The 17,500-nt window shown below is 36.9% G+C and overlaps 1 protein-coding gene across 3 annotated transcripts in view; it reads right to left on the bottom strand.

Moving 5' to 3' along the window:
• Window positions 1-17,500, bottom strand: part of cadm1b (cell adhesion molecule 1b) — a 184,426-nt gene that overhangs the window by 25,916 nt on the left and 141,010 nt on the right. For 2 of the 3 annotated variants that reach the window (XM_082179603.1, XM_082179602.1), the window contains 2 exons: window positions 17,254-17,426; window positions 5,639-5,692 (listed from right to left, as the gene is read on the bottom strand). In XM_082179603.1, coding sequence (XP_082035729.1) covers window positions 5,639-5,692; window positions 17,254-17,426 — 227 coding nt within the window. The remainder of the gene's footprint in view (window positions 1-5,638; window positions 5,693-17,253; window positions 17,427-17,500) is intronic. The other variant, XM_082179604.1, reaches the window with a different exon arrangement.

Below are 17,500 nucleotides of genomic sequence, written 5' to 3'. Positions count from 1 at the left end.
AAATATACCTTTCAAAAATAGGAAATTAATGTCCTTTTAGAGGAGATGTCATTTTTCACAGATTTAAAGGATTTCTTTCATTTATTTTTTGTTCATTCATTTAATTTTGATTAAAATGATTAGATTAAATTATTTCAATTTTTTTGTTTTGTTTTCTGACCTTTTTAATTATTTAATTTATACATTAATTTAACACACAAAAAAAAAGTAATAAAGTGTTCAATAAAGTACAATCAAAACCTTAAATTATAATCACATTGCATTTGAATAAAGTTAAAGGTGTAATCTGCCGGTTGTCCTGCAGGTGTCCTCATAAATCTCATAAGTCTTCTTACGATGCACTTGGGAATGTACGATTACTCCCGAGCACTCGTAGATCTACGAAGATTTTCAAGTGCTACTTAAGCTACGATGCTTTTGGGAAACAGACCATAATATTAAGATCAGTTGTACGATCGTTTTTACGATCAACTTAGGCTTACGATGCTTTTGGGAAACGCAGCCCTGAATGATAAGTAAATGAAAATTAATAAAGTAAACCCAAAATAATTGGGTGACACAAAATAAGATATTTTAAAGAATGTTGGTAACCTTACAGTTGAGGTAAGCCATTGACTTCCATAGTATTTTTTTTCTTTTTACTATGGAAGTCAATAGCTACCGTCAACTGTCTGATTGCCAACATTCTTTAAAATATCTTCTTATGTGTTCAAGAGAAGAAAGAAACTCATATTTGGAACAACTTGAGGGGTGAGTAAGTGATGATACAATTTTCATTTTTAGGTGAACTATCCCTTTAAGTCAGCCAAGGAGCCAAAAGCTTGCATTTTATAAATGTGCTGACAACAATGCTAGAAAACAAGACGTGTGCCTCAAGTCAACAAACAGTAAGAAAGGTCTAAAATTAGCCCTCCCTGGCACTTTGTTCGTAAGGTGGGAAGGAACGCAGTACATTCCTGATGACAAATTAAATCACAGCCAAAGCTGTAGAGCTTGTTTTAAGACTAATGATACACAAAGTCTTCAGTGTGTTGTTTGGCCGGCAGCAACTCCATCATTCCCACGCAGAGCTGCATAAATGACGCTCAGCAGACAGATCCATGAGCCCAGCACCCTCCGCTTTACCTGCAGGCACACTGAGCTCAGCCAGGACATATTGGATAGGCCTTGAAAAAATTCTGAGGAGGAACTCATTATATAGGAAAACATTGCTGATGTCTACATACGGAGCAACGACACATCATCTTTTGTCTGTTCAAAGGGTTTTAAAGCAAATCTGGTAACCTTTAAATGTCTATGTAGTCCCACTGCAAAAAACCCCCAAAGCTGCTAAAAGTGACTGAGTCAACAATCGGATGCGTCCGGCTGCCTGTCTCCACGTTGCAGTCTTAATTGGATTGTTTGGGAGATTCATGGAGGAGATTTCTAGGACAGGGAAGTTTGAGGTGGCGATAATGGATAACGAGAGGAGAAAAACATCTACAGATGCTGATGTGTATGTGCATTCAGATCTAGCAGTTTTCTGGGTAAAAAAAAAACTAAAACACATTCTCTACCTTGACACATCTTATAAAATATCGACCTGCCTTGCGGTGCACCTGATCTAGAGCTCTGCTGTCCGCATTGTTTTATATTTCATCAGTACCCAGCAGGGCATCCATATATCCAGTTGGATGGTACACTTTTTGCCCTTTCACGGAAACCAGCTTGGCACTCACTTGCACCTATCAATATTAATCACTGATCCATGGCAGATCCAATCCCCTCGAAATCAAATAATGCTGAGCCGACCCCTCATACTCGTAGACTAAACTTGCAGGCCTGGTCAGTGGTGCATTACAAATCTTGAGAGCCCCTCCCACAAAAAGTGATGTCATGAACAAGTGTAGGTGAAATAGAACCCCGCATGGTTATTTTGGGCAGTTTCAAACCTTTTATATTATATTTAAAAGCATAAAATGCTCATTAATGTAATCCATTTTACAGTATTTGTGCATTATTTTCCAAACTGTAATTTAATCCTTTGTGCTTTCTTGTTATATTTAAAAAGAATATTGTACCAAAACATTGTCACTGTATCTACATTTTCTCTATATTTGTTGAGAAGTAGTTAAGAGTATGGGTGAGGTTAGGAACTTAAAAAAAAAAAAAGTATAATAGTAAAATGGACACTACCAATCAAAAATTTGGGGTCGATAACAAAAAATAAATAAAAATAATAATATTGATGGATATTGTGAAATATTATTACAATTTAAAATACCTGTTTTCTATTTGAATATATTTAAAAATGTAATTTATTCCTGTGATGACAAAGCTGAATTTTCATCATCATTACTCCAGTCTTCAGTGTCACATGATCCTTCAGAAATCATTATAATATGCTGATTTGCTGCTCAAGAAACATTTCTTATTTTAATCAATGTTAAAAACAGCTGTGCTGCTTAATATTTTTGTGGAAAACAATAATTTTTTCTCTAGATATTTCGATAAATAGAATTTAAAAAGAGCAAAACCTTTTTTAAACAAAAAACTTTTATAACATTAAAAATCTCGTTATTGTCACTTGATCAATTTAATGTCTCTTGCTGAATAAAATATGAACGCGTTTTTTTAAACACACGTTTCAACTATACAAATATATTTAATAATATAAACATAAGATCTGTTATATTTCCAAATACTTATGTTTAAGATGCAAACATGCAAAAATATTGTATAAACACAGATGTTTTATGAGATCAGGCTGCTCCATCACTTTCCAGCCTCTACTGTCCTATAAATAAAAGCCACAAAAGGCCCCCAAAATAAGCCTGAGAAAACATATGCTGCATTTATGCAGTGTAAATGATACCATAATTACATAATACATATAACACATGCAATACTGATAAAACAATGCTGTTAGGGGTTGTTCCATATGCATGCACTTTTTTGCCCTGCTTAGCCCTTACATGCACCTATCAATATTAATCTCTGATCCACAGCAGCTCCAATCCCCCCGACACGACCCCTCATGCCCACAGACTAAACGCGCAAGACCCAGGGTCACGTTCCGTCATCCGTAGCCGTCCACGGGCCCTAAAGACCAGACCGAATATCAGATAAAACACTGTGACTGTTTCAGATGGCTAGCAAGTCCCTCGAGTTCTCCTGTTGTCAACGTGAGTGGATTACTCGTCGTGTCTGCTTGAAAGCAAGTTCTGCTCGAACAGTAATCCGAGGTTAAGACGGTTACACCAATAAAATTCTTACATGCTTACTCTGCATGCGGAGAAGTTAGGCCCGGGAAGAAACACAAGAGAACGGCTCTTCCGAGAGAAAACCAGACAAGACTTAGTTCAGCCTGATGATCACAGAAAAGTCCTGAGCATAGATGATTCCTCTGAAAGGCAGTCGGCAGAAGTCTATCACGCTTCTACTCGCCGTGCATGATGATTTTACAAAAGAGGAGAAAGTGCAGCATCTGTTAAAGGTGCCACTATCGGTGCTTCCATTTAGCCATTTATTTTGTGTTATAAATGGCAATCATCTCTAAATGTCACCCCCTAAAGCTACTGAGCGTTTCAGCAAGACTTTATGGCTTAATTGATTTTTTTGATAGTAGCACCCTATCCTTTCTCACTCTTTGCTAGCTCATCAAAAATGTATTACATTTCTATATAGCACCAATTACCTGCCATTGATTTATTTGCTGCGATTTCTAGTCCAGAGCTTTCCTTTGCATGTTAATAAACATGGATTGGTCCATAAAGAATATTAAAGCGCTCAAGAAAACCTCATTAAGATCAGAATAAAACAGCTATTGGAAAATTGATAATGACAACTGACGGCAACATTTATGAAAGAAAAAAAACCCATGATAAATCACTGTCAATATATGTGTCAAAAATACAGTAAAAACCGTATAATATTGTGGAATATTATTACAATTTTAAATAAATGTTTTCTATTTGAATATATTTTCAAATGTAATTTATTCCTGTGATGCAAAATTGAATTTTCAGCATCATCACTCCAGTCTTCAGTGTAACATGATCATTCAGAAATCATTCTAATATGCTGATTTTTCTGCTCAAGAAAAAATTCTTCTTATTATCGATTATCGTTGTGCTGCTTCATATTTATGTGACATTTTTTCAGGATTATTTAATGAATAGAAAGTCCAAAAGAACAGCATTTATTTGAAATAGAGATCTTTCATAACAATATAAAAGTCTTCACTGTCAAAATTACATTTCTATATAGCAATTATAATAAATGTTCTTTATTGGCATCTATGGTTCCATGAAGAACAGTTAAAATCCATGGAACCTTTCCATTCCACAAAAGATTCCTTAACTAACAGAAAATGGTTCTTTAAGAACCGTTCACTCATACCCCTTTTCCACCAAAAAAGAACTGGTTCAGAACTGGTGCTGGTTCAAAGTTGGTTCAACTTGCGAACCTTCTCAGAACCTGTTTGTTTTTCCACTGACTAGAGAGCCCAGCGTCGTTACGTCACTGTGTACGTTGCCATAGGCTACGTCTTAGCTTGCCTAGACACGGTTGCGCCAAATTGAAGCATAACAATTACAATGGCGAACTACATCGTCTTTCTGCAAATGTTTCTCCTGGCTTTGCGATCCTATATTGGGGTCAGAAGAAGATGTTTAGAACACATTTGTTCTGCTCGTCTGGATTACTATAGACGGAGGTTACGTTTGAGAAGTAGTTCGACAATAACCCCGCCCCCAGCCCCCGACGTTAAGCATGACGTGGTAAAAGAACGGTTCTAGTCCAGCAAAGTGTTGGTGCCGCTTTGGAACCAATTTTCCTGGCCGAGAACTGGTTCTTTGGCTGTCGAAACACAAAGAACTGGTTCATGAGTAGGCACCGGCTCCGAACCGGCACCAGCACTGCCTTGAGGGGGGTATGAAAGGTTCTTTGGAGAACCCAGAATGGTTCTTCTAGGCACTGCTGCGAAAACCTCCTACTGGAACCTTTAATTTTAAGAGTGTACCAGCTATTGATTTATTTGCTGGGATTTCTTCTATAGTCCTGAGCTTCCCTTTGCATGTTAATGAACATGGATTGGTACATCAAGTATTTTAGGCGCTCAAAAAACCTCATCAAAACCGCTATTGGAAAATTGATAATGACAACTGACAACAACATTTATGAAGTAAAAAAACATGATAAAACACTGTCGATATATCCCATCAGAGCATTTCAAGGTTCTGTTGATGTCATTCTTATGGAAGGCCGAGTTTATTTGTACTCGTAATCTGAGGCACGGACACGGCAAGATCCTGATAAGATTTCCGCTCCAAAATGAATCTCTACGGTGAAAGATCAGGCGAGTGACAGAAAAGGATTTGACAAGCACAACCTGACAAGTGACAATGCCGGCGAGGCACCGCAAGGCCACCGAGTCCACTATCTGCGTCGAAATCTTATTAGGGCGACCCACCCGCCTCCGCACGAGCCCCTGCACTTTACCCTCTTCCCGCTGTCTTTTTTAGCTCACGGATAGTAACATGCATCAGCAGCGTACTTAGACTCTCTCACACACACATACTGTACACGTGAATGCACACGCACAGCAGGACAGGGTGAGATGGAGTGAGAACCCTGCAGCTCAGATGGCATACTGTACCTTGGAAAGCGTTGATGGTGGTAGTGGTGGGTGGGGGGGTTGTGGTGAGAACATCTAGATGGAGAAAATGAAAACACACATAAGAGGTATTAAATGAAGGAGAGAAGTCACAAAAGCATTCATGGAAAGACTGCATGTTAGTATGATAGTGATATCTGAAAGAAAGAGAAACATCTCTTTACACATGGGATTGACAACGTTTTTGGTCATTAAATCTCAATGGGATACTACCAGAACACATTTAATAGACACAAATCTTTACTTAAAGGCCCCCCCCTTTTTTTTTTTTTTTGCTTTTATATGAATATGTTAGCCTTAAGGTTATGAATAAGCTGGTGTGTTCCAAAACAATGACAAAATTCGCATTTAGGAGAAACGTACAGGATCTAACGGGATAAAAATTTCTGCTACAATGGATCACCGATTTTTATGACATCACCGCGGACTTCAGCTTCTCATCACATCTTCTGTCCAATCAAATGCTCTCTAGAATCTAACGTATCATCAGCGCTCGGATTCGCTTCCATGGTACTGTCAAGTGCGACTTGCAGTCTGTGAGGTAAACTAAACGCTATTGGTTATTTGAAAAGGGGGAGGAACCATTCAATATGTCCCGCCTTAGCTTCCTGTTTCAGTGGAAATGACGTCAATGCATCAAACAAAGCTGCGCATTCCAAGGCACTTCAATTGGCCTTTAATCTGTATTTTTGTCTTGTTTTCCATCTATGTAAACTGTAGTCTACATAAAACAGATCAATATCTGTCATTTTGATTGAATGATTTGTACATCATTTATCAGGTCTTTCGATCGGCTCAATTTAATGAACAATATCCTGTTTCTCTTTCTAAATCCTAGCAGGAGCAATTAAAAAATGTATTGTCTCCCATTTTCCTCACTTCTAAGCCTTATTAGCATCCTTTGGCTGTGGGAATGTTTCTAAAGTAGAGAAATGCAATAGAGAGCAACAGTGCTTGCCCACTTATTAAGCCATCTTAGTTCCGGAAATACATTTTTTTCCATTCATTTTTTTTTTTTCCCCCATGGGGATTTCTTTTTAAAAATCTTCATCACAGAGTTCAAAGACGTGAACCAAACCAACCAGTTTCAAGATGAATCACAACATTATAAACTTGAAGCTAATTTTGAAACAAAAATGTATTTGAAAATGGAAAGGCATAAGATTGTGTACTTAATGGCTTTAATTAGGGAATGAACTACAATCCAATTAAGCATTATGAAATATGAATGATGTAATTTAATTAAAAATGAATTATATAGATATATAATGTACAGTATATACACACTACCATTCAAATGTTTGGGGTCAGTAAGTGTTTTTAATGTTTTTGAAGAATCTTATGCTAAACAAGGCTGCATTTATTTGATCAAAAATACACTAAAAGCAGTAATACTGTGACATATTATTACAATTTAAAATATCACTTTCTATTAAAACATTTTTCTTTTTTAAATGTAATTTATTCCTGTGATGGCAAAGCTGAATTTTCAGCATCATTACTCCAGTCTTCAGTGTCACATGTGATCAATCTATAGCATCATTGCAGAATTATTAATTCCTTAAAAAAAAATCTTACTGACACAACAATTTTGAAAAGCAGTGTATATGTTTATATGTTATAAAAATAAATTCCCCAATAGAGAAAATGGACAGGATTTGTACTTTTTGAACCCAGTCAAAATAACAAAATGTCTTTAAAATTTGGTAAATGATGGAACATGTTTAGGTAGTGCAACTACTGATGCATGTTTTCCGTTTTGCACACTTGAAATTTATTGAAATAACGGTGATACTATATCCAAAGAGTATAACATCACATGGCTGCAAGGTGTAAATGCAGACCACTAAATAATATCCAAATACTATCCGGATGTAAAGGGGATAAGAGAGACAATAGCTCATAAATGTCCTTGATTGAAACGGAAATGGCCTGTCATTTTGATTTGATATGAAATTGCATGTCTTGACGGTGGAGCATTGTCCTACAAAACACTGTTATTGAAATAGCTGAAGGCAATTTGGCTAGCTATAGCTAGCTAATGTAAAAAAAAATGACTTGAATTGAAATGATGGGCTTACTTCTTGTAACAATATAATAGGATTGCTTAAGTAATATAGAATTAGACGTTCAAGCAACGATACTGTATAAAATGGGCATGACACTGGCCAACACAAGCCGTGTGATTAAACAAAACACACTTTGCCAAAGGCTTTGTTCAGACAGGCAGCAAAAATCCGATGTTTTGGCATATATGACTCCAATCCGTTTAGTTGTTTTGTTTGTAGACAGAACTGTGAAAAAAAAAAAAAAAAAAAACTCACGAAATCCGATGTTTACAAAGTGATCCCAACCACATCAAATCCGATTAAAATCAGACTTTTTTTTTTTTTTTGGGAATGTGTTTGATCGTCATTTTCCGCCATTCAAGACACAACACGCATGTAACATCACACAAAATGCGCAATATTGTCTCCAGCTGTGTCCGAATGCACTGTACTATGAATGAGCGAATAAATCAGCAGTTTTGGATCCAGTATTTGCATGAATGTGCCCCGTGATTTGAGCACTGCGGTGAGATAACGTGATGAACGTGAGCAGAGGCAAAATTTCCAGTTTTCCATCCTCTCTTTCCGCGCTGACAGCTGCTCTCAGATGTTGTATGAGAAAGTCTCATGGCATCTTGCTGACGCTTACATCATTGCTGCAGCAACTGATGTAGACATACCAGATATTTACTTACACAGCCCAAACAAACAGATCAGATTATATTCCTTGCAAAGTGACAGCCTGGAATGGTCAGTTCTAAAGTTTGCATCTGAAAGCAGGATTTATGTGCATTGTGAACCAAAGCGGCCCAGCGGTTCAACACCCTACTAAAAGCACTCAACATGATTCAAATCTTTCAGACAGATTTCCTATCATGCGGCGAGTATGGAAACGGGAGAAAGAGAAAATTACATTACGAGAATCATTTATTAATAAACACACAGTCATATTGGATACAGCCTTCGCACAATCAGCGGAATAATGGGCCGCTGGCAAATGTGTCCGAGCTATTGTACTGTGGCAGTGCAATGTGACTATCATTCCGCTTTTTAACACAGATACTCAGGCGCCTTGCTGGGGAACAGTCGCAGCAGGCAAAATTGGCTGGCTGTCTCCATCACTTTATTGTCTGTGCTCCATCAAAAGATCTCAGTAGGAGCCCAAACACTTCCCAACTAATGATAAAACATCAAGGACAGGATAATGTCTCTGAATGTAGATGCTGGGAGACGCTTCGCCTGATGAAAATATTTCAGGGATTGTGCGCGCACGTGACCGATCGCAGACGGGTTTTGGAAATGTCATAGTCCCGTGGCTGAAATTGTGCATGCAGGGGATACGGCCAACACAAAGGTCTGAATAGGATGTGGCATGCATAATAGTCAAGCAAACAAGAATTTTCCATGGGCAATTTGCAGGCTGGGTGACTCCTGGCTCGCCGTTATGAGCGGCGAGATGCGAATGTGTTTGGACGTGCAATATTTCCATTTGTATGTGAAGGACAGAAATATGAAATTCCAATCACGCGGTGAGAAAATGGACGATACGAGTACTTATCGCGAGCGGGATTGCCCTGACAACACTTTGCGAGATGTGTCCTCGTAAAACCCACTGGCTCTGTTCCATAGTCTCTTAGCAATGCTGAATGTGTTGAATCTCTGGGTAATGGTCCAGATTTGAGCTGAGCCGGCATGAGTCAGGGAGACCTGCCTTTCTTTTTTGTTATTTATGGTGAAAAGATCACACCAAGATACCACTGCATTTATTGTGATACTTTTGATGACAATAACCTTTATTAATTGCATAAACAGGAACTGACACATCCTCAATACATTACAAGTGTGACTTTCAACACCTACCTGATCTGGGACAGTATATATACACACAACAGTTAGTTCTGGATCTCGAATCTAATTGGCTGAGAGCCTTTTTCCAGCCATGCGATAATTTACTAATATCACACGGAAACCGTTTCACAATTTGTATCACTCCGCTTGTTTCTACCACACCAGATACTGGCAGCATTTCACATAGCGAGCGTCAATGGCGGAGGAGCAAACCTACTATAATTTTACAAATACTACTGTTATCGTCTTACGGAATGTAGTTTTAAGATTTTTATTTATAAATTTTTTTAGGCGAGAGTGTATTTTTTTAGACCTCAAATACATGGTCTAATATATATAAACATAGCAACTATATAAATATTTGATGGGGGTTTTCGGAGATGAGAGCTCCAGGCTGTCAGATAGTATTTTAAATATTTGATATTTTAAAATATTTGTTTAAGGGGATCTTTTTAGTAACTATGAATGAAGGACAATTATTCATTATGGTTCAGAAGTTACTTGTGAAAGAGTACATTTGCTTATTATAGCACATGGGGATTTGAGACCATCCTAATAAGTTTGGTCTATATATATATATATATATATATATATATATATATATATATATATATATATATTTATTTTTTTAAGACAAATACATTTTTAGGGAAGAAAAAAAGAATAATAACAAGAAGAAACTTCAAACCTGTGTGGAACAAATAAGAAGATTTTTTCTTTGAAGATTTGTTTAAACTGTTTTTGTTCAACAACAACACTGGTGTGGTGGATTTTTAATAGATAAAATAATAAACTGTATATTAAACTAACCATGTTTCTAACATCTAACCTTATTTCTCTTTTCAGGCCTAACATGATAACACTTTGAAACACAATGTACTAAAACGTTCTGTCCTGTGTTTTTGAATGTTGTGTGTTGTGTTGCCATTCCCCTTTTACTTTGGTTGTGTGAGTGTAAAAATAACAAATATGGGAAATGAAACTAGACAGATGACTAGGTTAGAACCTTGTGATTAACAATGATGTAATCATTAAAACAAAGTTTGCTTTACCTTGCAACAGAAGGGCTTGTCTAAAAAGAACCAATCAAATTCATATACTTTTGCCATACCTCTCTATTCTATAAAAAAAATTGTATTCGTGTTAGCTGGAGGGATTCTCAATGGAATTTGTCTGAGATCCTCTGGCCTTGCTTCTTCTTGGGGGAGATTCTCTGAGAACTGCTCGAGAGATCCTCCGGCCGTGATTAAAGCATTTAGAGGACATTTGCTGAAGTCCGTTTGTCGATTATTCCTGCGCAGGAAGTAAGCTAGTTAGGGGAACAGGTATTAGCACCCAGCCGACGTCGATGTGGAGACACGCTAGGGTATAGGGTTAGACTCGGTCGACGCCGATGTGTAGACGCGCTGGAAGTAAGCTAGTTAGGGGAACAGGTATTAGCACCCAGCCGACGTCAATGTGGAGACGCACTAGGGTATAGGGTTAGACTCGGTCGACGCCGATGTGTAGACGCGCTGGAAGTAAGCTAGTTAGGGGAACAGGTATTAGCACCCAGCCGACGTCGATGTGGAGACGCACTAGGGTATAGGGTTAGACTCGGTCGACGCCGATGTGTAGACGCGCTGGAAGTAAGCTAGTTAGGGGAACAGGTATTAGCACCCAGCCGACGTCAATGTGGAGACGCACTAGGGTATAGGGTTAGACTCGGTCGACGCCGATGTGTAGACGCGCTACAGTATAAATATCATATGACGTAGTTAGGTTTAGGGAAAAATCTACCACACTGGACTCCACTGATTTTCATAATATGGAAAAAACAAACAAACAAAAACAACCTGGTTTGTGCTCTTCAGAAGTCATATAGGTTTGGGATGACATGAGAATGAGTAAATGTTGACAGGATTTAGAAAGAGAGAAAAATACACTGATCACCAGTATAAATCATTTTACAGTTAATTTAAAATCAAAACTATTACTATTATATGAAACGTTAAACAGCTCTCCTTGTGGTCCCTGACCCAAGAAAATGAAAAACCTTAAGAGTGCATGATAAATTATCTATGCTAAAGTATGAAAACATACTTAAACATATACAACAATGGCTCCCTTAATGTGGTGTATCAGTGCTATTGGAAATGTTAAATGTATTATACTGTCACTGCAGAAATTAAAGAGGTTGAAATGCTGTCTATATTGTCAAATATACAGTACACAGCTTTTATACTGCGGATTAGCAGTCTTGACAGAAACTTTGGCTTTGTATCAAACATTACAGAGTATCTCTAGTCATTCAGAGTGAGAGACAGTCAAGGAAAAACAGATATGATTGTATGTGGCAAGCTGTGACTCTGAGTCTACATTTGTGTTTTAACAAGAGTGGATGTTACATGGGTTTGGCAGAGCGAACATCTCCCAAAGGAGCCTGAATATGGAGGTTAATGCTGGACATGGTCTGTGTCGATACGTATTCTCTCTCAACAGGCCTTCGCACAGAACATCAAGTGACTAATTGAAACACACACAATTCCCACTGGGAGAAATGTTGGTTAAAAAGAGTGGTAAAAAACAGCACTGCCAACATAGATGTAGGTGGAAACACATAGGTTGCAGGTTTAAAGGTTTAAACACACATATTAGAGTCTGGCAGGTGTGTATTGAAAAAAATAAATATATATACCATATACCAATAGCCTGATTTTTTGTTATTATGAACATGAATAATGTAAACGGTCATAAATGAGATTAAATGAATGCAATTAACAATGAATAAAACTAATATTATATTATTAATATAATAATATTAACACTAGAACTGCCAGGGGTCGTGGTATACCTAAAACTGCCAGAAGGTACAATTTACCCATGCACATATCTACTGTTTTGATATGGCTAAAAAATGTATTGTGTCACTGTATTATGCCACTGTCTTCACAAAGTAATGTCTAGAGTTATGAAATGATTGTCTTGTTGTTTTATGTTATATTTTATGTTATATATTATGTTTATAATATAATATAATATAATATAATATAATATAATATAATATAATATAATATAATATAATATAATATAATCAATGAATCACAGCCCCGTGTCTTAAATAATAGGGCAGCGATTGGTTAATATTGATAAAGATGGAACGAGGAACATTGATCGAGGAACATACCCTTCTGGTTTGAATCACATAAAGCATTTCTTATCATAATCCACTGACTGGCAATTCACAACAGGTGAAAAGCACCATTTAAAACTAGAGACAGACTAAAAAGCAAACATGCAATTAGCTGTACTAGATTGATTAGCTTCAGCAACAAATTAAATGCACTGCCTGAACTACACCTGCAAGCAATATTCCACTGTGAATGCTATACTTAAAAAAATGCAGACAGGGTGTTAATAGATACACGCTAATTAATCTGGATGCCATGATTAATGGGGGAAATCAATTCTCCTGTGAGCACCAACATATACTGAACAGTGTATATTTAGCTATTTTTTGTTGTATTTTTGTTGTATTTTAGCACGCTAAAATACATCAAATGTAATTAAAAGCTCATATTAACACATTCAAACCTCTATAGCTTTATAAATACTTTCACTTTGCATATTGTTTTCTGTTAATAAAGAGTAATGAGTCACTGATGGATTTGCAAGATACAAACTACATTTATATCAAAGGCGAAATGCAACTCAGGGGACTCAAGTACGGATAATGAAGCCAAACGTACAGTATACAGAAAAGGATGGAGCATGAATTCAATAGCAAGGCTAGAGACCTTGAGCATCCAATATGACGTGCCGATCCCTTCAGTGTCGTATATTACCAACTGCCAAATCTCCAGATAATTTACACAACTTCATTATAATGATAAATGATAAACGCTGATAAACGTGCATGAATTGCATTAAATAAGTACCTGATCAGCAGGTTTTGCTGAGTGGACCAATCCTGCAGGCAAAATCACCTACCTGGAAAATCATTACAACTAGCCTCTATCTTTCTGAAGGAAAAGGACCATGAAGTGAACTGGACATTTACTGGAGAAAGTACTTGCTATAGCTAGACAGAATAAGAATTCTCAATGTCCTCTTCCAGTAAAAAGCTCATCCGAAAAAAAGAAGAAAAAAACCTTATGTGACCTAGTTTAAAGAACTGGGACAATTGACTTCTAGTGATAGTGTTTTAGGACTGGCAGAAGGTATTGCTAGGTCTCCGTAGAGGAATATTCGGCAATGTTCATAAAAGCTAATGTGCAGGGAATATTGCTTTAAGTTTCTTTCAACTTCCTTATTGTTTACTGTATGTAATATGCACACTTCTTTTCACTGTATATCTGTGCTCTTGTATCACAAAGAGAGATGCTGGGCAGTCAAAGGATGAACCTGTAGAAAGGAGGTTAAGTGTCTTGCTCAAGGGCATAATAGCTAACAAAAAATGGCTCTGGAAGAACTTAAGCCTGGGTCTTCCAATTCACAGTTCACAGTTTCCGGACTGAGCCACCCACCACCATTTTATGAAGTGGAGTAGTGGAAAATAGAGAAATGTGATAATCAAGGTAATTTTTTTCTAACATACAAAGATAATATCGTTAAATCAAACAAATCCTATACTGTGCATTTATGTTAGATTTTAGATATATTAGATTAGTTATATTAGATTTGTCAGAACATCTAAATTAATTGGTTTTATGGTTTAACATGTTAAACAAATACTATTAAATATGACTGAATCAACCTGACTACATTAGGTTATACCTTTGAAACGAATTTTTAAAAGGTCAGATCAGGTAGAAATAAAAGTTCTGTGGAGATTCATTTTGTACAGTTTACATAGACTACCATTCAAAACTGTTTTTGTTTTGTATTTAAGAAAGTGTTTTCTAAAACATTCAGTAAATCAATAAAATATATTTGTATTTCTTATCAGACAAAAATAATACCCTGCTTATTTTTATTATTATAATGCCTTTTGTTGTTTCCATCCAATTCCAATTCCATGTCTGAAAACAAATAAAGTGAATGTCTCAGTCTTTTTTTCTAGCAAATTAACTGAGTCCTATACGTGCCAGAGGCTTCGGTAACACAGGGATGGGTTTTCACTCTCGGCATCTATGCTTATCAAGTTGTGACATGTATCTGTCTCTTTGCAAATTCATATTAGCCTTCAAAAACATTTGAAACTACATCAAAACAGCCCCTTTTGTGAAGGAATGCAGTAATCGTGTAAATGGAGAAAACGTTACACTGCTGCCATTGTCTTGGCATGCACAATGTTTCTCTAGTATTAGACTACACACTATCTGTGATTTTAGGAAATGAGCATATGCTACAACCTGTTCAGTGTTTCATGGGGGGAAAAAAACCTGAATGACTAAAGGAAGCGAAAGACTTATGAGCTGTAAGCATTTGCTCAACACAAGTCATTGCTTCACTGTGGCAGTAAAATGAAATGCTCTGTAGCAAAGCTGCCATCCCCTCAGGAGAAGCATTAAAAGTAACTCCGACAGGCTGTAGAAGTATAGTGTGCCCAGGATTATCAAGCTACAAGAGGTCTTTCCACTTGTTGAAGTCCTCTGAGGTTGGGCATGCTCGACAATTGCATCGTAAATTGATTTAGAAATGCACTGCAAGACAATGATTTTATTTACTGCAAAGCATAAGCGATTTGGGCCGTACTAAAGAGAGAAAGCAACTCTCAGGGTAACACTACAAATGCATATAATTTCCATTATAATATGTTTTTTTTTATGGCTGAACATAATTTGCAAAGTCCTTGCACACATATTACACAATACTTGGGAGATTATAACTTAAAACTGCCACTTATATGAAGCCAGACAGCAATAAATCTCTTATCTGAGACGCCTACGTGGTGCAAATAGAACCAAAATGCTGAAGCCTGTGAAGAGAGAGGAAGTGGTGTAATCAGCAGGTGGTGCTCGCTCAGCTAGAGGTGACAGACATCGAGCTGAGCAAGAAGTGGAACCGCTTCCAGGCATGAGATGCACGTAAACTCTCCTATCTGCAGATGGGACGCTGATGACATCATTCCCAAACACCTGCCTCTGATATCAGCATTATCAGAGACCAATAACTGCGGTGACAAACGCCTCAATGACGAGAAGCCCTCTTCCATCTCTTCAGGCTAATATCTTTAGCTCAACAGGACAGCCCGTAATAGCTGCAGCTGGCAGATTGTTAGCGCTCCTGAACACAACCTGCTTTAAACAATAACAACACTTCAATTCGTCTATAGCAAAGCAAAGCTTTGTTAAATCCCAGGCTTCAAGTGCCACTGTCATTGCAATTATTGCCTGGGCTTTGAAAAATCCAGCTGTCAGCCCTTGTTAAGGATTAAACAAGCGCTAAACACAATGCACTTCCTGTATTAATAAGACTAGTAGCCTACTATGAACAACTCTCAAGCGTATTAACCCTCTATTGCATGCGTTACGAAAACAATGTTGAAAAAGACGTGTTTGATTCACTTGTCTTGCATAAAATGGACCTAATTAGTAAAATCAAACACAAATTTTGAAAAATAATTTGGGATGGGGCGGTTTCTTTTTAGGTATGCTTTGCAACACTTCAATGAAATTATTCAAAAGACAGGTTTTTACTCATTTAAATATTTTTGAATATTTCTGAGTGAATTATTATTTTTTTTAACTGTGAAGAACAAAACTATTAAATCATATTATTAAAATAATTTTTGGTCAGACTTTAGATTAGGGTCCAATTCTCACTATTAACTAACTATTAACTATGAATTTTGCCTCAATAACTACCAATTACTGCTTATTAATAGTTAGTAAGGTCGTTGTTAAGTGTAGGTATTGGGTAGGATTAAGGGATGTAGAATATGGTCATATCCTAGTAATATGAATGCTAATAAGCAACTAGTTAATAGTGAGAATTGGGCTCTAAAATAAAGTGTAATTTTTTTGTGTGGAAAATTTCATTTAAATGCTAAAAAGGTTGACACTTCCATAAAACAAAAACACCCTAAAATAATAACTACAATACAGTGGATCCATATCCTCTACATTCATATCCATTCCACTGTCGCACAGTGTTGCTTCAGGGCAACAAACACATTCAAGCAATTCCTCAAAACATACAAATTATTTATATAGCTCTAAAAGTTTTAAAATAAAGCCTACTCACTAAGAAATATTAATCATATTTTTGAAAAAAGAATCAATAAAATGCTTTAATGAAGGCAGTTTTCTAGAGCAAAAATATGTCCTCTAAATGGGTGCATTGTGCCAGAAAAATAAGTTGTGTGACCAAAAAAAAGAGAAAGCTTTTTACTGGTTTATCCTAAATCGTCCATTCATTTTTACCCATTTTATTGGCAACAAGTGAAGAAAACCCAGAGGCAACATTGTGCAATAAAGGGTTAAACGGTTCTGTCTTACAAAAACATCAAACAACTGAATTAAATACAGAGCTGTAGCTTTGAAACAGGAAATACTGTGTATGTGGAACTTAACTTGAAACACTTCAGATAAAACATAACATTACATGCAGACATCAAGGGCTGCTTGTCCAGACACAGATTAAGCCAAGACCTAGACTGATATTAAAAACTAACCATTAACAGTGTCATTTTGTCTAAGGCTATAAATTGAACTGTCTGGGAAAACTCTTCTCTTATGGATTGTTGTTTACAGACGCAGATTAAGTTCAAGTACATACCATATACATAAAGAATGTAATCATCATAGGCTTCTCCCACTAAGTTAGACGCCACACAGCGATACGTTCCGTTGTAGGACTTGTTAAGGTTTTCGATGAAGAGATCAGAGCCAGTAATCACGGCGTGGGAGGGGAAATCATCATCCACTCTGAGCCAGTTAATTTGATGAGGCCTGTAAAACATCAGAGTAATCATTTAATGCTCAGTGTGAAAATGCTCAGACAGAGGCAGAGAGGATAATGCGCT

The sequence above is a fragment of the Leuciscus leuciscus genome (assembly GCF_965113295.1).
Source record: "Leuciscus leuciscus genome assembly, chromosome: 9".
Taxonomy (NCBI): Eukaryota; Metazoa; Chordata; class Actinopteri; order Cypriniformes; family Leuciscidae; genus Leuciscus; species Leuciscus leuciscus.
Note: the sequence above shows the minus strand (reverse complement) of the source record. Positions and strands in the feature narration are given on the sequence as shown.